We start from the raw sequence: 24,041 nt of genomic DNA, 5'->3' as shown, positions 1-24,041 counted from the left end.
CTTAAGGAATGTCAATTTCCTACTCCTCAGCAAGGACTCTCAGACTCATTTACATTAACACATCAAAGTGTTTCACTATAATGGTTTGTAAAAAAATCCCCACCTCTGCTTTATTGGTGCACGGTTGGGCTTTACTGTTGCTCAAGGAAAAGACAGACCTTTGACGATAACATTTTAAACAGATGACAGCCTTATTTTATGCTGTTGTTATTGTTATTATAATTTTTATTGCTTATATTTCTTTGAGAATTTGCATATCTATTTTATTGCATTATCCACTATTTTTTTAATGAAAGGGTCTTGTTTTGCTGTTTTTTCAAAAGGAATGACAATATCCTTCAATATAATTTGAATTAAACGCTGATAAGGAATGTTAATTGTACATGTCTCTATATTGAAATTTATAACCGAAGACTCCAAAAGTATAAATCATTTCAAAAAATGCAATCGACACGGTGCTCCATAACTTAAAATATGAATTTGATTTGAACAATTTTTATATATTTTTGATTGATCATGCTGTAAATAACGATTATAATTATGATCATATTTGGTAATTTTTTACCTTTCTTTTTTTTTTTTCACAGCGTATTTAAAGGCCTTGTTATGATATGCTATATTATTCACCATTTTATTTTCAGTGTTATGATGATCAAAAGCTGGAAAAATAGTAAAGAAAAATATATGAATTAAGCTTTGTTTGTAAAAATAAATATTTTTTTTATAAGTAGAGAGAGACTGTCATTAACCCATTGTAATTTTATTATTCTTTTATGTTTGGTATGCTATTAATTGATGTGTCATCAACTGAAGTCAATGTACTCACTTGAGTGTGTCTTCATTTCTTTTACCTATACTATTTGTTCATATAGCTGTGATATACCGGTTTTAAAAAATATATTCACTATTTTAATGTTATGTCATTTTTCCTTCATCAAGGTTCGTCCAATGATATTGGAAGATTTTGAGCAAGCCTTGTTCCAGGTTCGTGCCAGCGTCTCATCAAAAGATCTTGAACTATATGTAGATTGGAACAAGACTTACGGGAGTTTTGGACATTAGTGGCTTACAAGGCTCTACATCATAATGAAAAAGATGAACAATTAATAGATGCAAATATGCACTATGTATTATGGCTGCAAGATTTGAAATCAGGTTTAGACTTTGTTACCTGGACTTGCTGCTCTGGTTTTCATGTTGGCTGTAAACGGGGATACAATGCTGGCCAAATTAGATGAGAATCATTCTTGTTTTCATTCAATGAACAACAGAAAATGTTTAAAAAGAAATTCTAGCGCGTCTTCCAAAAGTGAATGAATGTTATCAATATTTTGTCAAGTTACATATGTGGAGACAAGCTTCAATGTGGACATCTATGCTATTGATAAATTATCCTATGAATTGATGACTCTCAGAAAAACACAGTTTCAACCTTCATATCTGCAGTGTGAGATTTTTAAGTGCTTTAGGCTTCCCAAAATGTTCTAAATGGGATATAGTTTCGATTGTAGCTTAGTTATGGCAGCAGAAATACAATTTTGCTGAAAACCATTCCTTCGCATTGTCTTCCTGCAAAATCATAAAATGTTTGTGTTGTAGGCAGGGGATCCAGAATAATTATTTACCGTCACTGGTCAAATTGTCAGAAAATATCCATCTTAGTGTTGTTCCCATCAAAGTTGCTCCTTCCCACATGTTTTTTTTTTTTCCAGCAATGTGTTTGGGCCGCATGTTGAGATGATTTTGACTAAAGCGTAAAGAACAATCTTGTCTTCTATTGAAGTTTCTACCACACATCATGCTTTAGTTTTTGTTTTTTTTGGGATTGCTGTTTGTTTTTCGTTTTTTTGTCCAACCCAAACTTGCCAGTTCTCTCCAAACAGTTTTAGTCTTGTGATGAGCTCATATTTTATTTTTTCAATACTGATCTGTCAGTCATTGGTGACCAGATAACCAAGCTGATAGAAATAAGAAGTTATGGACCTACTGCTTTCTTTCCGAGATATTGCTCTCTCAGAAATGTTTCTTGATATAGTAATTCGATCCTATTAATACCTTTTATAAAATTTCTCTTTTCCAGCTTTGAAATTTCCAAATGTATTATTCAAAATATCGTCTGTTGAAGAAAAAAAAAAAGATAATCACACTCAATATGAGTGACAAACCTTTCCAGACATACATGTTTACATGTATGCCAAACAATTTAATCATGCTCACCATGGTTCGAATGCAATCGTTATTTGACAGACCTGTTACATTATTATATTTTGGGGGTGGGGTGTGGGGTGGGGGGGGGGGGGGGCAATAATTATAGTAGTTACATAATAAGCATTGAGTGAAATTCTCTGTGGGCTGGGTAACAACTTTTACATAAGCTGGCGAACTGTACATCAGTCAACATCCATGGTATCTGTTTAATCCGTTAATGCCTGTTGTTTCCATTTGTTATCCTCATCCTGTATTATTGAAAGCTAAAGATGTGAAGGTTACCATTCAAGAGGACTTCTTTTTTGAGCGTAATTCTTTTTTACATCTGGTATTGCAGTTCATGACAATTTTTTTCCTATTCTGTATAACAAGAGGATAATATGGTTTGTTTTCTCTGAGTATTGACAATACTTTATATTTTTAGGACACTATGTGGCACATAATTGCAACAAAATTATGTGTCAATTGTTATTTTGTTTTAGAATAGTTGAAGGTCATTTTTATTGAATAAAATCTCTAAAATGAATTGCAACTTTGGTTTGGTATATTTGGTCTTATAGTTTCATTTGAATGGATGGAATTCTCAAGGCAGGATATCCTTGTTCTCCCTAGATTGAAAGGGAAGGGGCGAGGAAGGGTACAATATTAACCTACCTTTAGTTAGTTTAAATTCACTTATATAATTTAATTTTGTCCTTTCCTTGTGGCTTTTTATTCTTGCTCTTGAATGAGATAATTTGATTTTACCTCGACCTTGACGGACAGATGAGCACATTGCAGTGGTGCTTTAAAACGGCAACTGTTGTCTGCTACTAAATACAGTACATTATGTCTTACATTCCTGTGATTAAGCAGCCGCAACAAAGGAGTTAATGAATGCCTGCAAGAATGATGCTGTTTCCACTGACCAGAAGGCATCAGTCATGAGATTTCTTTGAAATATATTTGAAATCTTACTATATAACAAAACAATAGCGAGTAAAATCAGAATTCGTTGGGTTAATTGGCCACAATATGATGTAATAAATAAAAACAAGAACAAAATGAAAACAATGAATTTTTAATATCGGTTTAATTCTTTTTCAACATGTTATGATTCATGGCATTTTAAATATAATAGAAATTGGACGCTGTACAATAAATAGCCTGGTATCCCATTAGATTCATTAATAATCAGTAGTCAAGAACTTTATATGAATTTTGAGAGTTTTTGTAATAGAAAATATTTGAAAGAGTTTGTGTCAGTAAATCCACATTTGAAATTTATTATAAATATGGATGTTCTGACTCAAATTTACTAATCGGTATGATTGATGGATATCTTATGACTATAATTTTAAAAAAAAGTAAAACAACATCCCTGTTACACTCTAACCACTTCTGAAAACTTTCAAAATAACTTTGACGATCTTAACACCTTTGATGGTGAATGCAGTTCTTTAAGATGACAACTGCAATAAAAATGATGCATCGCAGTATTTCAACAGAATAGTAATTTGGTTTGTAATGACTGTACACATATGTAGTAAATTTGAAGATTCAATATTCTATTCATCAACCTCTGGCGTTGGCTCTGTTTCCTCATCATTATCTGAGCCTGCATTCTCTTCATTCTGTTTCAAAAGAAAAAGGTAAAAAAAACCATTTCATTTATCTGATATTAAAAAAATACCCGTTACTTTTCTTGTGAAATCTTTCTTATCTGAAGTCAACTTTCTTTGTATGATTTAAAATTTAAAGATTGAGTCCATGTATCATTCTTTCTTTTTTTTTTTTGTTGAAAATTTTTATTTATATTGATTGTTGCCAAGTTTATATGCACATATCCATTACTGCACTCAAGCATGTTTTCCTCAAACTCCTTGCTCGGGACATGCAAAAAAGTCTATGGAACTGTAGAACTGTAGTTTGAGGAGACCCAGTCTTGCCCTAACGACTTGATGGGGAGGTGGGGGGGGGGGTGTTGAGGCGGCAGTGTGGCTCAGCAGTATGGTCTTTGCTTCGTATCTAGAAGGTACCGAGTTTGTATATCCACCACACTATGTGCCTTGAGCAAGTCACCTCTCCCTAGCTCAATTTGTGGCGCTGCTCTCCTGCTGACCCCTGATCTGAGTCATTCCTGTCTTCTCTTGGAATAGACCCTAAGACAACTTTCAACTCGGAGATGCCTAAAGAGAACTTTATTAGGTATTTATTCACTTTATTGATTAATTGAGGTAGATAACTTTATACACGATATGTTACAAGGGGTTGGAGTGGGGGTCACTGCATCACAACATTTATTTAATGTCATAGCCGACCTTTAGCAAATCATAAAAGCAATGCCATGTTAAGTTTTCAATATGCCTTGTATATTGTGAGGACCAATGTACAGGGATAATTTTTAGAGGTCACATGTGATCATTCAATGTGGTTGTAATGTGCAAAGTGTTAGGATTAAAAATGATTTGGTTAATTTGTCAACGCTATTGAATGACTCCTATATTTTTCTGTGTCCTATTTCAGAATGAGCAATTTTGTATACAGACTAAAGATTGGAACTAACCGCTTTTTGGTCTCAAAGTGAAACAATTTATATTCTCTCCTTTGTCAAAATGTTGACAGTACATCACCTTCTTGCACAACACTACTCAATCTGACTCATAGATTGTACCAAGAAAATAAGGCATCTTATTTAGGTAAAACGCCATTAAAGAAAACACTTTTATTCATTATTTGCTTAAAATCACACCTACAGTTTAGAAAAAAAGGAGTTCCTTTTTTAAGCACCCATTTGCTACCAATTATGAAAAATGTCGAGCGATAGACTATATAGTGAAACTTTACAATATTTCCATATTTCAACAATAACATTTTTTTATCGTGAGAAAAATAAAAGCTCAAATTAAATTTTTTTTTTCAAAACTGTTATGCAACACTTTAAGACATCTGTAATTATAAAATATAAAAACAAATGCAACATCGGTAATCAAAACACAATGCAACAAAATGGCAACAACAAACAACAGAAACTGTATTTTCTTTTCCTTAACCATTTGATAATCATAGTCCTCTCCTTCTTCCCCATATTGCATAGCCTCGATTTCAGTTTTCAATATGTCTTGCATAATTTTCAATGCCAGTAACTGTATGAAGAATTTAGATAAACAAAGAAGATTTTTGAATATAGTATTTGAATACAATCTATGCAGATCCACCTGCTATGGAAAATTAATAGACACAGTAACAGTATTACAGTTAAGGTATAGTGGATTTGCTAATAAGCAACCCAACAAAATGAAAAAAAAAAGCCTATATTACTTGTTTTATTATAATTCAACAATTCATGTTCTGATAGAATTGTATTGAGCATACCACAACGATGATGACAACAAGGACGACGACGACGACGACGACGACGACGACGACGACGACGACGACGACGACTACTACTACTACTACTACTACTACTACTACTACTACTACTACTACTACTACTACTACTACTGGTGCTGCTGCTGCTGCTACTACTACTACTACTACTACTACTACTACTACTACTACTACTACTACTACTACTACTACTACTCTCACTACTACTACTACTACTACTACTACTACTACTACTACTACTACTACTACTACTACTACTACTACTACTACTATACTACTACTACTACTACTACTACTAGTACCACTACTACTACTACTACTACTACTACTACTACTACTACTACTACTACTACTACTACTACTACTACTACTACTACTACTACTACTACTGGTGCTGCTGCTGCTGCTACTACTACTACTACAACAACAACTACTACTACTACTACTACTACTACTACTACTACTACTACTACCACTACTACTACCAGTACTACTACTACTACTACTACTACTACTACTACTACTACTACTACTACTACTACTACTACTACTACTACTACTACTACTACTACTACTACTACTGATTTCACTTATTATCTGATTTAACAGGGGTTGGATATAATCGGCATTTTGCTCTGGTCCCATCATCAAAGTTATCTTATACATATTTCCATTGTAATAATTTCCTTAACTTGATGTGAGCACATCTACATTAAAAAGATAAAAATCCTGAATAATCTGCATATATTCACAGTATGCTGTGCAGTATCTATCTATTCTTCATCAGTCTGTCGAGACTCGCCTTTGAGAATAGTAATTATTAATTTATTATACAATCTAGTAATTATTAATTTCTTATACAATCATCTACTTTAGTTTGCATTAATGCTACACAACTCAAAATAATTGCACTTACAGCTTTTTCTTCCTCTTCTTGTTTCCTCTGTTGATAGATCTCTTCTGCTTCAGTCCTCTCTTCTTCTGTATACTCATCTTTGTCCAGTCTCTCCAAGGTTCTAATTCCAATTAACGTTTCCATTCTATAATCATCTTCCTCAGCACATGGATTCTCTGATTTATTAAAATAAACAAAAGGTCATGGAGACAAACATGTTAAAATGTGAAAAGTTTCAAAATTATTAACTTGCTAGTTTTGAAATCGAGCACACCAATACATCCATGCAAAATGTAAACGCAGTGCCACTGGATTAAAATCAAGATCTTGGGATCTTAAAATTTTGTTGACCTTAATCTTGACTAATTTCAGTAATTTTCAAGGTGCACCATATTGTAACAGCTGTTAACAATGATGCGATCTGCTACGATGGATATAAGCAGCAATAACTAAAAATGTATAAGATGAGATCAAAACTCATGGTACATGCTTTTTTTTTCTCTCAGTAGTATTAAAAACACATTCCATCATGGAGTCCTATCACTGTATAATGAAATTGAATAATTTTCTCATTATTAAATCTATTCTATTCTTGCGGTCTTAGTATTATTTGGTCCTTTTAGGCGATGTTTCTATCAGATAAAAGAATTAAATTTTGTTTTAAGAGTGTAAAACAAGAAAAAAAAGAAAAAAGGCAGGATGGAGGGAATAAAAAAACAACACGAAACAAATTTTTTTAAATCCTAAAATTACAGACTTTCACTTACCACTCAATACTAAAGCTCGAAGATTTGAAAGGACTTTCATTTTGGCACATTCCTTTACGGATGTTATCAAGTTTCCTCTGAAAAATAGAGTTGACCACAATAGGGAATTACAAACCTATCAGATAGTTATTCAGATTAATACATATGTATATATACACGTTGTCAAGCGGTATTTAATACTTAAATCATGTTAAAATATTCAGACTAAAACTTTGCGAATTTGGGAATGCTCTGCCAAAGCACCAAAGAGAAGATGTGAATAGAAAATACCATAATTACATTGATACAACCTTAGTGGTAAACTTCAGGTGTATGTGATGCAAGGATGAGGACAATTAATATTCTTTTTGAACCATAACAATTGAAAGGGGGGGGGGGGGGAAGGTCCTGACAGCACAGAAGGCAAAGCACTCACTTCACACTCAAAGGGGCCCTGATTGAACCAGGGTGAAGTCAAGATTTTTTTCTGACTCCCTACCCTAACCTCTTGTCCATCCAGCAGTGATTTGGTAGCTGGGTCAAAAGAATATATACTTTACGACAGACTAGTGTCATATCCAAAAGGTAGCATGCAATTGCCTATTTAACGCTATAGAAACAAACATAAACTCTGACTCCATGGGCCTTATGATTCTGAAGGACTATTTTATTTCCTAAGCTATTTAACAGTTAGGATGTCGATTAGATCTAGACATATAAGAAAATTTACAATCCCCTCCCCCAATCAAAGTTAATGATTCATAACCTGAAATGACTACTTGAAACTAAGACTAAGACCTTTATTCTTTGACCACAATGATGGGGTGCATGAAGCCATGAAAAATGTAATTGGAATAGCCGCAACTCTCCAACTTCCCAATAAATATTTTACAAATGAAATACAGTGCCAAATTATGAGCAGGGTACTGTCCTACAACTACATATTAAGAAAGGTCTATAAAAGATATGATAGTCTTTGCACAGTGATTTTTTTTTTTACACTTTTGTCATATAATTATAAGAAAATGCCTGGTAATTGACTAATTAAAAAGAACAAAACAACTTCAGCTTTACACCATTTCTATTTTATTCAGGTCATGTTCTTTATCACTCACCGGAGATTGATGTATTGCAGGCTGTTTTGACATTCATCAAATCCTTCTAAATTTTCAATTTGATTTTCCCTAAGATGAAGAGTTGTTAGACTGGGCAGCCGGCTCATTCCCTCTATCCGTTTGATCATGTTGGCTGCCTGAAAAGCAATTGAATTGGTTTAACAATAGTAAAGACATGTGTGACCCAATGCATCAATCAAGTAATATAGCGTGAAGAATTAGAGGATTTGCCCTGGCCTTGTCTGAAGTCTTTAGTTGAGAGTGAGAGTGAAACTTAATTTCTTAACCTTTAACAATTATGTTTATTTTGTGACCGTCTGAATGTATCCATTTTGTCAGGATCCTGTAGCATTGTCATTCAGGAACTTTTTAGTGGTATTAGACTGCTCTTGGATCTACTTCTGATTTCTGTTGAGTTAGTACTTTTGTCTTATGTTTTTCTTTGGTTATTGATAGATAGATCTAAACATTTTGACTCGTGTATCACATTCTCTTTTTACATGCACTGAAATGACCAAGAAGTGACACAAGTGCTGCATAACCCATGAGAACAAACCACCCATTATAATTACATATATTTTTACACTGATAGGTTCTTAGATTAAATTCCTATGTAATCATTTGAGTAAATCCTCAGATCCTGTGACAGTGTCCTTGTGGGGCTTTTAAATGGTTTTAAAAAAAAAATATTGCTCTTTGATTTACTTCAGTTCTCTGTTGAACTTGTCCCCCTTTTCTTCTCAGGCACTTCTTAGCTTGACCTTAATCTTTTGATTATAGTATTATTTTCCTTTTTAGAGGTGCTAAAATGTAATAGTATTGCAAGTGCCATAAAACCCCTAAAATCAAATAAATAAACAAAACAAAATAGCTGTGTGGTCTTGTGGTATGACACTCGCCTTCGTTTCGGAAGGTCCTGGGTTTCAGTCCCACTCTGAGCAGCGCATAGTTGAGTCCTTGGATAAGGTTCTTTACTCACATTCTCATCGTATTCGGGTGTAAAATGAGTACCTGGCCATTAACAGTTGTTGTCTCTGTCAGAAAAAAAAAATTGTACCATTGCTTGTACCCCTATATATTGCTTGTAGGCATCATGTTTCATCCTAAATATTTAGTGTTGGTGTTGACAAGGGACCCCTTGTAAACCTCTTAGAGCCATATAGTTGATATTGCGCTATATGAATCTCTTAACTAATAATGCTATTTTGCTCAATTTAAGTGAATGTTGAAATGCGATGTTTGAATTTTTGGGTAATGGACTCTACAATGGACTCGGGTATGAATGAGTAGCCTGTGCTGGCTCATATTGTATGAGATTTAGCACATAGAAGACGTCCAGCACCCAAGTCCACTAGCTTGATCTGAAAACTCCCAATAGTGATTTTGGAGAGTGTCACGTTTACCCAAATACTGGACCGACATTATATGGCAATAGTAAAGTAGTCACTGTTATAAATTACACAATCTTACCAAAAACAAGTTTTTGACACAAGCTAGATAGATCCCATCTGTACTTTCCATTTTGTTTCCCCTAAGTTCCAGAGTGTGAAGTCTTGTGAGTTTTGAGCCATCAAACCCAGATACTTCCTTTATTTGGTTGTCTGTGGACATTTTATTTCAGATACAAAATTAAAAGGGACGTTTTTTTTAGCGTATTAAAAAAATTATTACAGTACAACAGAGAAAAACCACTATAAAACATTTTTTTTAAACTGTCGCATGCCATTTATTTACCTTTCACAACAGGCTTTAGAGTCATTTGTTATTGAGAAAATTGCATTTGAAACTTCATGCGTTATAAACTCCCATTCTAAAATTCACACAATTGGTGATATCAAAATCAAATTTTTCAATAGAAAAGAAATACTCACTGTTCAGACTTAAATGTTCCAACATTGGGTGGTTAATACCTTCTGTTGAATTGATTTTGTTATTGTTGAAACTTGCAACCTGTAAATTGAATTTTTATAAAATGAATTTACATGGTTTGACTGTGATAAAAATACTTTGTAATGCTTCATTTGTTATTACCCATACTAACACTATTACAACGTCGACTACTGCCTTTACCTTTAAGCCTTTGTGATTACCTATCTAAATACTTTATGATTGATTCCAAATTCACATGATTTGTATAAGATTCAAGTACACACTTGATAATATCTACCACACACAATTATTGTCATCTCAGTAACTCCCTGTTGCTAGCATAATGCACAATCATGTTAGCCCGATACATATTCAAATACATATTCAAAAGCATTGTTGACTGGCATCGCTCTAAATTTGAACACTTAAAATGTACAGTATGCTGAGGTTGGTAATCATTATCTTTGTATTGGCTTAAGAATCTCCTAGAACCACTTCCACCAGCTGAAACCTCACTCTCATTCATTGTAAATTGACTTCTGCTTGTTGACTCGCAGACATAATATGCTATGTGTGTGTGTAAAGGTTGATTATCTTTAGCAACATCAGTTCTCATTTTTTACTTGTATTTCAAACCTGAAAACTTCATTATTATAAAGGCACATACATATAAGCATTGGTTGGTATTAGGTAGTTATTAATTTTCTATTGTTAAAAAATAAATAAAATGAAAATAAATAAATAAAAAACCAAAAAAAAAAAAAAAAAAAACAAAACAAACAAACGACAAAATAAAACCAGAACAAAACAAGAGAAACAAAAAAAAAAAAAAAACAAAACAAAAAATAACAAAAAACAAAAACAAACAGTGACAAAAAACCCCCAAATAAAAAAACAAACAAAATAAACAAAGAAAAACAAACAACAAAAACTAAATAAAAACAAAAAACAAAAACAAACAAAACAAAACAAAAAACATTAAAAAATGAATTAGATTTTAAAACTTTAAGCCTCTTGGTTCAAGATTCTTTGTAATTTTATGCGCAAAATCATTACACGTTGACTTGAGTATAACCCTTGATTAAATTCATCTTCATTTACCTGTAAGAAAGGCATTTCCTCAAGTTTTGCTGTTGTTAGGAGATTCTCATCTGCTTTCAGTGTCAACATATGTGTCAACGAACTGAGGGGTGATATATCTTTGAGAGAATTTTTACTGACATCAATGTACCGTAAATGTATGAAGGAAGACAACAATTCGATGTCTGTAATTTCCCTGCAATGAAAAAGGTTTTAGAATCATTAATTTTTATATATTTATTATTGTCTTTTTTAAAGGTTTGGGTCTAATTATTTGGAAAATCTGCAAAAAAAAAAAATGGATCTTGAGATTTTGGTGGAAACGATATTTTATTATCTTATAAATAATATTCCTGAAGTGCAATTTCTCAAAATATACTATAAAGGCACGAAAAACACGGTCGAAAAGGATATCGGTATTAAGAAATGTGGGAAAAACGGAAAGCTATTTTCTCAATAAGTCATTTTTCTAGGGGTATGGGATACTGTCAAATATTTCTCAGAATCTATCTCATAAAATTGATATAATAATGTATTATGTCACCATAGAGATATTTTTTTGATAGGTTATATGTATTTTTGACTTATATTCCAAATTATAGATTTTAAACATCAATTTTGTCATAAAATTTTGATTCCCAACATTTTACAACTTTGTAATGTTATTATAAGTATCCTATACACTAAAACTGTAAAATCTCCCTATGGTGACAAAATGCTACAATGATGATTAGAGGGAAGAATATGGGGGTTATTCTTTCATTAGTTTTTGCGAAAATTTTCCACAATATTGTTATACTTTTTGATACCCCCGAATGAGGACGCAAAATGCTTATCAACAAGATAGTGTTTTTAAAAAATCCTATAATGACAATACAGAATGATTAAAACCGCCCAATATGGATCCAAACCTCCCCTTAAAGAGTTGAGAGTATAAATTAACTTATAAAAGCAAAAACAGACCTTTCATAGTAACAGGAAGGTTAAAACTGTACAACAAAGGCAAAGGTGAAAAAGTCAATTCTAATGCAATTTTTTAAAAGAATTTTCACTCACCTTTCATGGACATCAAGCCTGACATAGGCATGTGAGAGCCCATCACCCGTTTTACAAAGCAAGGATAAACTTTCTGCTATCACATCCTCTGACAAAGGATTTGGGGGAGTTGTCTGCAAATGAAACAATTAATAATAATAATAAGAGATCAAAAGAGTTGATAATTTATCACAACAAACTGCTATTTGGAGAAATCCAATTAATTCTCATCTGATCTCTGTCAGTGAACTGGGGTATGATATATCTTTAAGAAAGTTTTCACTGACATCTAGGTATATCTACAGGAGGATAATAATTCTAATGTAATATGTTTGTAAAACGATATGTCACTCTGAGCTTACCCTTATCGGCACCATCACTAATATTTGTACATCAACAGCAACAACCACTATGACAACAACAACAACAACAACAACTACTACTACTACTACTACTACTACTACTACTACTACTACTACTACTACTACTACTACTACTACTACTACTACTACTACCACTACTACTACTACTACTACTACTACTACTACTACTACTACTACTACTACTACTACTACTACTACTACTACTACTACTACTACTATTACCACCACCACCACCACCACCACCACTAGACTACTACTAATTCTACTACTACTACTACTACTACTACTACTACTACTACTACTACTACTACTACTACTACTACTACTACTACTACTACTACTACTACCAAAACAACAGCAACAACGACAACAACAACAACAACAACAACTACTACTACTACTACTACTACTACTACTACTACTACTACTACTACTACTACTACTACTACTACTACTACGACTACTGCCCCTACACTACTACTGTTTCTGCTTCAACGAATATTAATACTACTGCTGCTGATGTAGCAGAAAAACAAAACCAATACAAAACAAGTAAGCTTTCAAGAGATGAACATATAATGAACAACAATTTTAATGCTCTTTTCTGCACAATAAAGAAACTAAAGTAGACACGAGCAATGGAAGTTCAACCGATGTATGACTATGACTTGCAATCCGGACTGTTACTTAACAGTAACTCAGTAACTCTTTTGTTATGCTGAATGGGAATTCCGTAGGTATTTTATAATAATCTCTTCTTTTCTTTTTCTTCTCCTTAAAAAATATTCCCGAACAATTAATTTTGATGAAGACAGTGAAAGTAAGTGAAGTGTACCTAACTTTTTAAGTCGCGTCGACATGTTCATGTACATGTCGTATTGTTTGTATATAACTAAAAAGTGGTAAAGATGCAAATGTAACATGTATGAAACTGTATAACATTAACAATAGACGGTGCTAAAACTATTGATTAACTTCATTATTGAATAAATAAAAATATCATCAAAGTTTAACTATAGAATAGAATCTAAACAGAACACCTTTACTTTGACTTCGCCGAATACTCACTTCTTCCTCTTCTTGTTCTTCCTCTCCTTCACCTTCTCCTTCTTCATCTTCTCCTGTATTTTCCTCTTCACCCTCGGCCTCGGGTGGTATTTCCATTTCTTCGTCAGACATTTTTGATAATGTATAAAACTTTAATGTGTATCACGAAAGAGTTGTAAACCAAGAAGCGAACTTATTATGGCGTCTCGGTTACTGGGACAACCACAACTTCCGGTTTATTAGAATAAAATTGTTCTCGAACAATAAAATTAAAAAAATAAGTTTTAAAGATTTTTTTGATCAATATAACTTTTTGATTATTTTTCTAATTATTTTTATTTGATCGTAGAGTACTTCTTAAAATAATTAATTGCCTTGTAGGAAATAAAAGATGATATTTACAACAGTGAGTTTTTAGGGTTTGAGAGTATTTGTGGGTTGGACCAATCTAACAATTTATTCCTCGATTGGGGACGAAAGGTAACGAAATGTCTCAACTTTGACAACCTCACCAAACGTAAACCATAGCACCTGCGAGTGTCGTGTAATATTTCTTTCCTGGATGTGAATGCATAGGTAATTGAAATTCGTTCATTCATATTGATTTAGTATCTACTTTCCTCACCACTATGAAGTAATGATTTTACATTTTTTTGTGAAATGTGATAAATTTGGGTTTTAGACTTACTTTCATATCGTGACGATAGACGGTATTTTGATCGACCTTCTTGGCAACCGAGAAATGTCCCAGTCACTGATTATTGTTTGTAAAGTGTCGTTTCAGGGAAAGGCTGAAAATTCGGTACGTTTTCCGATGCACATGTCTTCAAGGGTTAGATTGGATGTAAAGTTTTCATTCATTATGTGTGTAATTGTTAACTCGCTTTTTTTGTTTAAGAAATGAGGGAAATTTGATAACGAACTTTTTAAAAGTAATTAATGGACTTGTTTTTGTTTCACAGGTGTGAGGCAAGGGTTCAATAACGACAAAATAGGTAAGAACATTATTGTTAAAGCCACTTTATTCCATGTTGATGAGTGATAAAATGATATTTCCATCATTAGCAGACAGGAGAGATTAGCAGTCTGACTGACATATATTTACGAACTTATAATGCGTGTCCTGTCTTTGTACTTTATCTAGAATTGTTTCATTTGCTCATATATGTCTCTTCTCAAAGTCAATTGTTTGTAGATAGAGCAGTTCTGAATAAAGTCTTCCTGTTATTTTTCTTTTCTGCATTGTCTTAAATATTTTGCATGATTTTGGAAAAAAACAAAACAAAATAAAACAAAAACAAAGCAAAACAGAAAGAAAACAAACAAACAAAAAAAAACAAAAACAAATAAAAAACAAAAAACAAATCAAAAACAAAAATCAAACAGACAAAAAAAAAAGACAACACAACCCAACAAAACCCAAATGCAAACCAAAAATAAAAAACAAACACCCCCCCCCTCCCCATTTTTTCTGTTTTACTTTCTACATATAGAGGCAGTTTATCGATCTATGTCGGTTCTCAATTATTTTTTCCCCTACTTTCATGATAATATTAAACTCCATGTAATCCATATAACTTAGCAATATTTATATTCCTCATGGAAACTTCTCAACACAGATTAAACATCGTGTAATTTACATGCAGCATTTTAAGTTATATTTCACACCAAGATGGGGTAAATGGGTGTGAAAAGTAGACTGCCGTGGTTTTCAAATAGCTCAGTTGGTAGAATACTTGCTTCACATGCAAAGGGACCAAGATCAATCCCGGGTGCAGTCGAGATTTTTGGACCCCCCCTGTCCACCTAGTAGTGATTGGGTAGCTTGGTGTGTTAGATATGGTGGAAAGTACTTTGTGATTGAGTAGCGTCCTGTCCAAAGGATAGCAAGCAATTGCTGTTGTCCATTTCATGATAAAGAAACCGGGATTAACTCCGGCTTCATGGGCTAATGGCTTTTAAGGACTACAATAGTTCCTAGATTTGGGTTTGAACTCTGCAGACATCACACCTGTGAATCAGTGTGTAGAGGAAATCAATATCATGTGTTGTAACACTTTTAAGCATCGTGTTTGTGATTAGTGTTCTGGTTGTTGTCATGAAAGAAAATATGTTTTCTGATTTTTATTTTAAGAGGGTGGGGAGTGCAGACCTGCCTACTTGAAACGTAAAAAATTCGTAATTTTTAGTAGATGAAAATAATAGTCGTGATAGTTAACTTTAGAGATCAACATTTTATCATCACAAGGGTTAAATGAAACTTCAAAATCCTTAAAATCGTATACCCCGAGTAGTTTTCAATAAGTTTAAACGACTTAGAGATGCTCATGAAGTTCTGAAATTTGAGTCGAAATTTTGTAATTCTACATAATTATGCTCTATTATGTTAAATAAATGTATATCAGTAATTCAGATTTGACAAATTGAGGACTGTGTTTGTGTGTATGGGGGGGGGGGGGGGGGGGGGTCGAAGTTGAGTCTTTGGAAGAATCTCTTTACTCACAGTCTCTCACCATATTTCGGTGTAAAATAAGCAGCTGACTGATACCAGCTTTCTTTCTGTGGTTTAAATTCTAGTAATGCTTTTGAGCTGAGATGTCTTGTCTTGTGTTGATTTTGGCTTGAGAATCCTTGTAAAGCACTATGAGTTTGTTAGGTGGATATTACGTTGTGTAAAAGCTCAAGCTTTTCTTTTCAGGAAGGAGAAGGAAAATGAGAGCAACAGCAAATAAACAAATATGCACATTATAATATCATTATTACACAGTTTCAATATATTTAATACAAGTCACAAAATGATTCATTCATTCTTTGATCAGGTCATGTGGAACTCACTTTTGATTCCATAATTATAACGTATATTTTTTGTACTTGCTCTCTTAAGCTATCTGACACTGGCAAAAGTCGTTCTCTTTCACATTTGAGCTGGGTGTATCAAGTACTTTACTGAATGATACAAAATTATTTTTAGAGTTATGATACAACATTAGTTCCAGAGCTTTTGGGATCAATTGTTAGAGTATTTAAATCAAAAGCAAGAGGATAAGTATTAGTCCAGGGTTTAGTTGATGTTTTTTCTGAATTCTCAATCTACTCAGCACTGATTGGGTAGCTGTTCTGTTATTACTTTGTGATAGACTAGCATCCTGTTCAAGGAGTAGCAATCAAAAACCCTGATTAATTCTTGTTACATTGGCCTCTGTGGTTTCGCAATGCTCAATGCACTCCGCAATTCTTTATTTCTTCCTTCAGCAGAACCCACATTAAAACAAGATATATCTGTTATTACCAACAGCAAATTGTTCATTCACATCTGAGTCAGGAGGGGTAATGTTTTTTTTAAAACCTTCCTCCACTCAGCAGTGATAAGCTGAGTCTAGCAGTACTTAGTGATGGACCAGTATTCTATCCAAAGAATAACCACCAGAAACCAGGATAAAATCAGATTCCGTGGGTCCTTTGGCTCTGAAGGACTTTTTTCCCCCCCATTATGACAACACCTTGTTCAGTATACTTTGCCGTGATTCATTTATTCCATAAGCAGGACCTTATGGTACGTCATTTCCATTCTTAACAAAAGGCACCTAAATAACATGTTACTATTGCAGCAAAATGTTAATTCACAAGTGAGTCGGGTAATCTTAAAGTGCATTATCCAAGGACGCAATGCTGAGACTAAGGTTTTAGTATAATTACCACCAATCTTGTTGCTGATCGTGTCAAACATCCCCTGAATTTTTTACAAGACGAGACACCATAGCAGTTGATCTCAATGCCACTCTTTATTTTCCAGGTCTCTTATTTTTAAAAACATGTTTTGCTGATGATCTCCAGATGTGTGGTTTTTGTTTTGCGTTTGTTAATTGTTAATACAGTTATTACCACCAAGTCTCCCACATTGTAATTGTAATTATTACTAATAACCTACTTTGTGAAATAACTCGATACTGTAGTGTATCAGAATTTCTATTAATTAAAATGCTTCTTTTATATCCTGCTTCTTTGTTTAATAACTTTTAATCATCGAGTACATGACAGAACTTATAATTTTGATAAAATTGTATTCGAAAAAAAGAGAATCTGATTCGAAATATTGGTCCGTAGGCACATGTCTTAACATTTAAAACCAAATCACATATCTCATACTTAAACAAATAAATATATAATATCAACTGCTTCACAAGAGACCCTTTCACACTTTTTTTCTCCTGGAAGTAGTGTCTCTCATTTCTGTCTCATTGTTTGTTCCTGGAGCGGAGATAATTATATGTGCTCTGTAACTGATCATGAATGTTACATTGTTTTGCTGAAGGATAACCTGATCATTTATATTATGCAGTATCCACATGTACCCAAAGTGCTTTACAAAGTGTCCCTACCCAACAGCAACGCATAACATGTAGGACGAGACAGAAAATATTACAATTATTTCTGACAGAGACGACGCTATTAACAGCCAGGTTCTCATTGTATACCTGAGTATGGTGAGAGAATTTGAGTAAATAGCCTTTTCCAAGGGCTCAACTATGCGCTGCTTAGAGTGCAACTCGAACCCAGGAAGGTGAGTGTCATATCATTAGACCACATAGCTTTGATTTAGTCATGCTGGACAGCACGATCAGAAGTGTTCTGGTAATTTTGAAGACAGACAAACAACAAACTGTCTAATTTTTAGATTCTTTATAGCTTTACTTGCTTGCTTACTTATTCCATCTCTCCTTATGGAGACGACCACAGAAGGCGATCATCCTCTATCCTGGACTAAATTTTCTAGTTCTTTCTAAATAGTTCCAGTCTTCTACGTATCTTTATCGAGGTCACATATCTAGGTGTTTCTTTGTCTTGCTCCTATTCCTATTCGTTTCCTTTAAGGGTTCCATTCTGGTGCCTGGTTTGTGTTGGCTGATTTCTGTTTGTTTGTTTTTAAAAAAATCTTATTTCATAGGAGCAATGTAATGTTAAATGGACAATAACAATTACTTGCTGGCCTTAGGATAGGATGTCTCAGTCAAGAGAGTTCCACCAGAACTAAATCAGACCGAGTGACAGTGCTGGATTGACTAGGATTCTTTGAAAAAGTAAATGACATTAGTCTAGGAGGATGGCACTCTGTTGTTGCCTGTCGTTGAGACATGCTTCGATGCAGAGCACTCCGAAAATATGGTGAAAATATGGAGTAGACCGCATTATTAATTTTGCAAGGCGCCATTGGACCATGTCTATACTCATCTTCTCTAACGTGCCTCCCAATTTGAACAGCTTGAAGAATGCAGTTTGTCCTGTTTGTATTCCTACAAATGTATCCTTATCACCTCTTGATTTAAATGTTTGGTCCCCCCCCCCCCCCACTCTCTCTCTCTCTCTCTCTCTCTCTCTCTCTCTCTCTCTCTCCTTCTCTCTTTCACTGTCTCTCTCTTTTTCTCATCCCCTCTCGCTCTCTCAAACACACAAACATACACACTTTCTCACACACACATGCAGACACGCACAATAAATACATACAAACATACACACTACTCTTCTCTGTGCCTTTTCTCTCTTAAATAATGACTTATTATTGGAACTTATGTGTGTAATGATAGATATGTGTGCCTGTGTGTATTTGTCCATGTGTGTGTTAGTGTGTTTGCATGCTTGTATGCATGTGTGTGTGTGTGTGTGTGTGTGTGTGTATGTGATTCCAGGTTATTAGAACGCATTGTTTTATTTCCCAATACTGTATTGTTATCGATTTATCTGAAGACGCTACAAAGTAAGAAAAAAGAAAAAAAAAGAAGAGAGAGAGAGAGAGAGAGAGAGAGAGAGAGAGAGAGAGAGAGAGAGAGAGAGAGAGAGAGAGAGAGAGAGAGAGAGAGAGAGAGAGAGATGATATTTAATATTAACCTTTGCTTTTCTAAAGAGAAGATCATTCAAAGTACATAGGTAGTATTGTAAGCAAACCACTGTCTATTGCAGTCAACTTCACCACACTGAAGCAAGAAATCGTTGTACCCAAATGCGATATTGGGAGTAAATAAAGCGCGAGGCTGCAAAGGGGCGAGGGGAAGTAAAGGAAAGGACAAAAGCCTATCAAAGATTTATTGAAATCGCTTTATTGATTGGGCCACGTCGGTCGGTGTCATAGTTTTCTCCCCATTGTAACGATCTTGGTCTCCATAGCAACCGAAAGTGACGCTAAGACTGTAAGGCGCACCGCACCACCTTCCCTCTCCACTTTTACCTTTGCATGTGTTTATTGTTTTGCAATGGATGTTGTTGTTACGAATGCAATGGTTTTCTTTTTTTTTTTTTATTTTGTTTCTTTTTTTTTGGGTTTTTTTTTTGGAGTGGTCTTTAATGGAAGATATAGTGGAGATAGAAACTCGCGTGCACACACACACACACACACACACACGAAAACACAACTAAAACAACGAAAACGTGCAAATCAAAACAGTTTAAAAATAAAAATAATAAATAAAAAAAAAACGGACAAATACAAAAAAACAAATTAACAATAAAAAAAAAAAAAAAAAAAAAAAAACAAGAGAAAAAAACCCACAAAAAAAAACAAAAAAACAAAACAAAAAAAAGAACAATCAAGAAAAAAAAACAAACAAACTCAGTCAACTACAAGAGAAAAAAACCCCCATAAACGAACAAAAAAAAAAAACAACCCAGAATTCCCCCCCCCCCCCCCCCCCCCCCCCACCAACAACAAAAAAAATAATTAAAAAATCAATCAAGCAAGGGATGTTGAATGGATTTTAGAAAAAAAGCAAACTGCGTTGTAAGAAATGATAGGGCTATGCTTAAATTTCTGTGAGATATTATCAAAATGATACTAAGCTGCCAGAAGCTGTGGAGTGTTAAAAAATTATTAATAAAAATTTATATAACAGTTTCAAAACAGAACAAAATACCAAACACGGTATTTTGTTCTTTTTTTGAAGCTGTTTGTTTATTGGTACTTGTCAGATATTACGTCAACGGAAGGATTGACGATGGGTTCAATGCAGTGTATTGTAAATACGGCTTAGTGGTATCAGGTTGAAGGTTCGAGTCCTGTTGCTGGCAGCGCAATTGTTGAATCCTCGGAAAAAACTCTGACCTTGCATTTTGTTAACCTATTCAGGTTTAAAATGAGTACATAGCCGGTAACAGCATTCTCTCTCAGAAATTATAACGCCTTACAGTCTACATGTCTCGCCCTACATTGTTCGTCGTTGCTGCTTGAGTCGGGACCTCATTAAAGTATTACATCGTGTATTGCTCTTTATTAAAGCTCTTTTTTAAAATGGTTTAACTCAGATTAACTGCAGTACTATAGTGAGCCTGTCCGATTTTCACTATAATATTTAAAATAGTTATAACCAAACTGATCAGGTTTAGATACAATACTGTTCTTTTGGATCTCACAATCACGGATGATTTACAAGTGTCTCTGGCAAAGTTTAAGAAAATATGTTTCTTTTCCTCCCTTCACTTGCTACTGCCCTTATATAAATATATTCCCTTTTTGTCTTGTAAATCTAATTCTTGTACGTACAAGACCCACAGGGCCCATAACGTATTCACTGTCTTTCTTTTCTTAATTTAATTAAATAAATTTTAAAAGAAAAGTTATTATAAGTATTTTTTTTTTTACTGTAATCAATTCCTTTTAAGTGCAAAAGAAGTCCCCTTGAAGGAGTCGCAGAAGTCCAATAATTTTTGTTTTGATTTGATCCATCGGGAAGTGGTCTGCGGTGTCTGGTATACTTTTAATGTCTTAGGGTACCTCGAGTCGGAACTTACGATTTCGATTCAAAGACCATCTTTTTTGTTGTTGTTGTTTAGCTATCTTGATTCTTTTGCATTTATTAAAAAAAAAAACTAAAATAAAACTGTTTCGTGTAAAATTCGCTTTAGTTTTGATGACTTGGAGACCTGTGTTCGCAATTTATTCAATTTGAGATTAGAAATGTTCAAAATGGAAATGATTGCTATTGATTGTTAAAGAATATCTAATAACAAGGAGCTGTAATAGAATACTCCACTTTTTGTAATTCATGTATTTAGATTTATGCTTACATTCCCTTTTCCGAGTGATAATGTAGTGCGTAACACACACACACATACACGCATACACACACGCACACACCTTTGCATACCGCGCCCATAATTTGATTGTTTTCTCCGATATTTTATTTGACTCCTGGAAATAAAATTTCCGCTAGTAGCGAAACGCGTTTCAACTTGAAAATTATAACACATTTGATAGAGACTGCAGTAAATTGAAGTTGTGTCAAGGTGACTGAGATACTGTGATGAAAAAATATGAATTTAAATTAGATAAATAAGTAAATAAGAAATTTGAGCTCTGCGTTTATTTGTTTTTGTAAATAAAAAGCATTTGTGACCAGTGATCTTAAATTGGTATAATGTCGGAATGGAATAGGTGAAAAAAAAACTTAAGTTTTAAGTCAGAATGGATCCGAATTTGGAAGCTGAAGTTTCTGTGAAGTTTAAAAAACAGAAGTCACGCTCCTCAATGAAGTCAGTTATTTAAATTTAAATGTAATATAAGTTAAGCTTAAAATCGAATTTCAACCCTCTCCTTAACTACTTCTTTCCGGATTTTTCTCGAAATGACATACTCACCCAATACAAAACATTGACTTTTTAAACTCTAAAGCGATAAGTAAATACTACACATAATTTTTTGACATCGATAACAAATAATTGTTATCTTATTTTGTGATTTACAAAACAAATAATGATTAAGAAAAATGCTCATTGAATCGTGACGAATGTGACGATTTTCCTAGAGTTTTGAAAGGAGAGTAATAGCCGTCAAGTTTACCCCGGCATAATACTGCTTTGAGAGGTGAGGTCACATATTCATTTGAAACATTTGTTCATTTAATGATTTTCGGCCTCGCTACCTTGAGTAAGCCACCTCTCCGTAGCCCAATTTGCGACGCTGAACTGCGGTTGACGCCTGAGTTATTCCAGTTTTCCCTTGGAATAGACCCCAGAGACAAATTTCCCCTATGGGATGTATAAAGGGAATTTTAATTAATTTTTTTAGAGTCTTGTACATTCCATCATAGACCAGATAGCAGCGATGGGTCACGTACAATTAGCGATTTAATTGGCTCACTTGACTTAATTCTCTTTGCTCCTTGTGGAGCACAGGGCCTCTACGAGCGTCCGCCATCTACCTCTCTGCCGGAATCTGGACTTTGCAAAGTCCCACGTTTGAGACTTTTTTTTTTATTATTTTTTTTTTTTTTGCCAAGATGAGGGTCATTTAAATCGATCGATTTTTGAAGGAAGAGTTTTCTGGCCAAATGTTAAATTATGGGGTTTTCCAGAGTACGACAGTTCTGTCCTTGGCCATCTTCTTGGTAGCCTCACAGGTGAGGCCTGCCATTTTCAATTCGTCTGACAGTGAGTGCCTCTGTTTTGGACGCTTCTAGTCCCTTGGGGATTGCAATCAAGGGATTGGCGAGTGACATTGCACCCTGGTCTTCTTAATGTATGACAAACCCGTCTCCATTTCAGATAGAAGGAATTCATTATTTGTAAAGTTTGAGAATATTGAGGTATTAAAAAAAAATATGAATCATAATACAACCTAGCACGGGGTCAAAAGGTCAGTTTCGGTTTGAGTCGAATTCTTTAGTAATAAATGTACTCATTTACTTATGAGAATGACGCTCTACGGATTTCTGTTCTCTTCATTCTAAACGTTGTATATAGTATGGCCATCTTTAATTGCTTTTGTTGTTGACCGATGAAGGATTTGAGACCGAAACATTCTTTGTTACGTATTATATTATTACCCCCATTAGAAGCTTGTCATGTTCATTTTTGTCCAATGCTTAAAGTCCAGATTGGCTGGAGATCTTTACTCCAGTCTAGCTGGGTGTTACGTGAGGCATGTCTGATTTCATTGTTTTCGTTATTGACCGAGAAAGAAGAGCTTTGAGCACGAAACGTTCCCTGTGAAGTAACTTGTTTGTTTTGCAGCTGTTATATTAAATCAGTAGATTTTTGACCTGTCAAAACACGGGGTATGTGGCACACCCTTATGCCCGCTCAGACAAATATAGCTGTTTATTTTGTTTACAAACAATAAAGTAAAGGAAGTTGACATCACTCTGTTCTTTTTTTCATTGTTTTTCGACCACATTTGTCTGATTAGTTCCCTCTCGATTCTCTCAATTTGACTATCAGCGTTAAAGGTTACATATTTAAAAATGTTTTTTTGGGATGGTGCGATTGATCAGGCGTGTAGGACTAGTGAGTATCTTACTTAAACACA

General features: G+C 34.1%; 3 protein-coding genes across 4 annotated transcripts in view; 2 read left to right on the top strand and 1 right to left on the bottom strand.

Moving 5' to 3' along the window:
• Positions 1-2,734, top strand: part of LOC144971821 (fidgetin-like protein 1) — a 32,071-nt gene extending 29,337 nt beyond the window's left edge. The window contains exon 20 of the mRNA XM_078912897.1: positions 940-2,734. Within this exon, the coding sequence (XP_078769023.1) occupies positions 940-1,062 (123 nt within the window). The 3' untranslated portion in view covers positions 1,063-2,734. The remainder of the gene's footprint in view (positions 1-939) is intronic.
• Positions 2,735-3,261: 527 nt separating this feature from the next.
• On the bottom strand, positions 3,262-13,976 carry LOC144970975 (leucine-rich repeat-containing protein 23-like). Of its 2 annotated transcripts, XM_078911204.1 has the most exons (10): positions 13,772-13,974; positions 12,342-12,454; positions 11,307-11,481; positions 10,208-10,286; positions 9,807-9,937; positions 8,337-8,473; positions 7,243-7,319; positions 6,497-6,651; positions 5,241-5,333; positions 3,262-3,821 (listed from the first exon to the last, which is right to left on the bottom strand). In XM_078911204.1, the coding sequence occupies exons 1-10, from the start codon at positions 13,880-13,882 to the stop codon at positions 3,756-3,758; spliced, it is 1,137 nt and encodes a 378-aa protein (XP_078767330.1). In that variant the 5' UTR covers positions 13,883-13,974; the 3' UTR covers positions 3,262-3,755. The 2 variants fall into 2 exon arrangements, with proteins under 2 accessions (XP_078767330.1, XP_078767331.1); XM_078911205.1 differs by lacking the exon at positions 5,241-5,333 and having other exon boundaries at positions 13,772-13,976.
• Positions 13,977-14,021: 45 nt separating this feature from the next.
• LOC144970974 (uncharacterized) overlaps positions 14,022-24,041 on the top strand; it is a 91,913-nt gene continuing 81,893 nt past the window's right edge. The window contains exons 1-2 of the mRNA XM_078911203.1: positions 14,022-14,326; positions 14,713-14,745. The gene's annotated coding sequence lies outside the window, so the exon portion shown is untranslated. The remainder of the gene's footprint in view (positions 14,327-14,712; positions 14,746-24,041) is intronic.

This window comes from Berghia stephanieae, chromosome 4 (genome assembly GCF_034508935.2).
Source record: "Berghia stephanieae isolate SIO BIC M18660-M18661 chromosome 4, UCSD_Bste_1.3, whole genome shotgun sequence".
NCBI lineage: Eukaryota > Metazoa > Mollusca > Gastropoda > Nudibranchia > Aeolidiidae > Berghia > Berghia stephanieae.
Note: the sequence above shows the minus strand (reverse complement) of the source record. Positions and strands in the feature narration are given on the sequence as shown.

Excerpts from the sequence above, each read along its gene's own strand:
- LOC144970975 (XM_078911204.1), bottom strand. The coding sequence starts at position 13,882 with ATGTCTGACGAAGAAATGGAAATACCACCCGAGGCCGAGGGTGAAGAG. Across the intron at positions 10,287-11,306 it reads AGGAAATGCCTTTCTTACAG|GTTGCAAGTTTCAACAATAA; the intron begins GTAAATGAAGAT and ends TTCAATTTACAG. Across the intron at positions 5,334-6,496 it reads AAGAAGAGGAAGAAAAAGCT|TTACTGGCATTGAAAATTAT; the intron begins GTAAGTGCAATT and ends TTCTTCATACAG.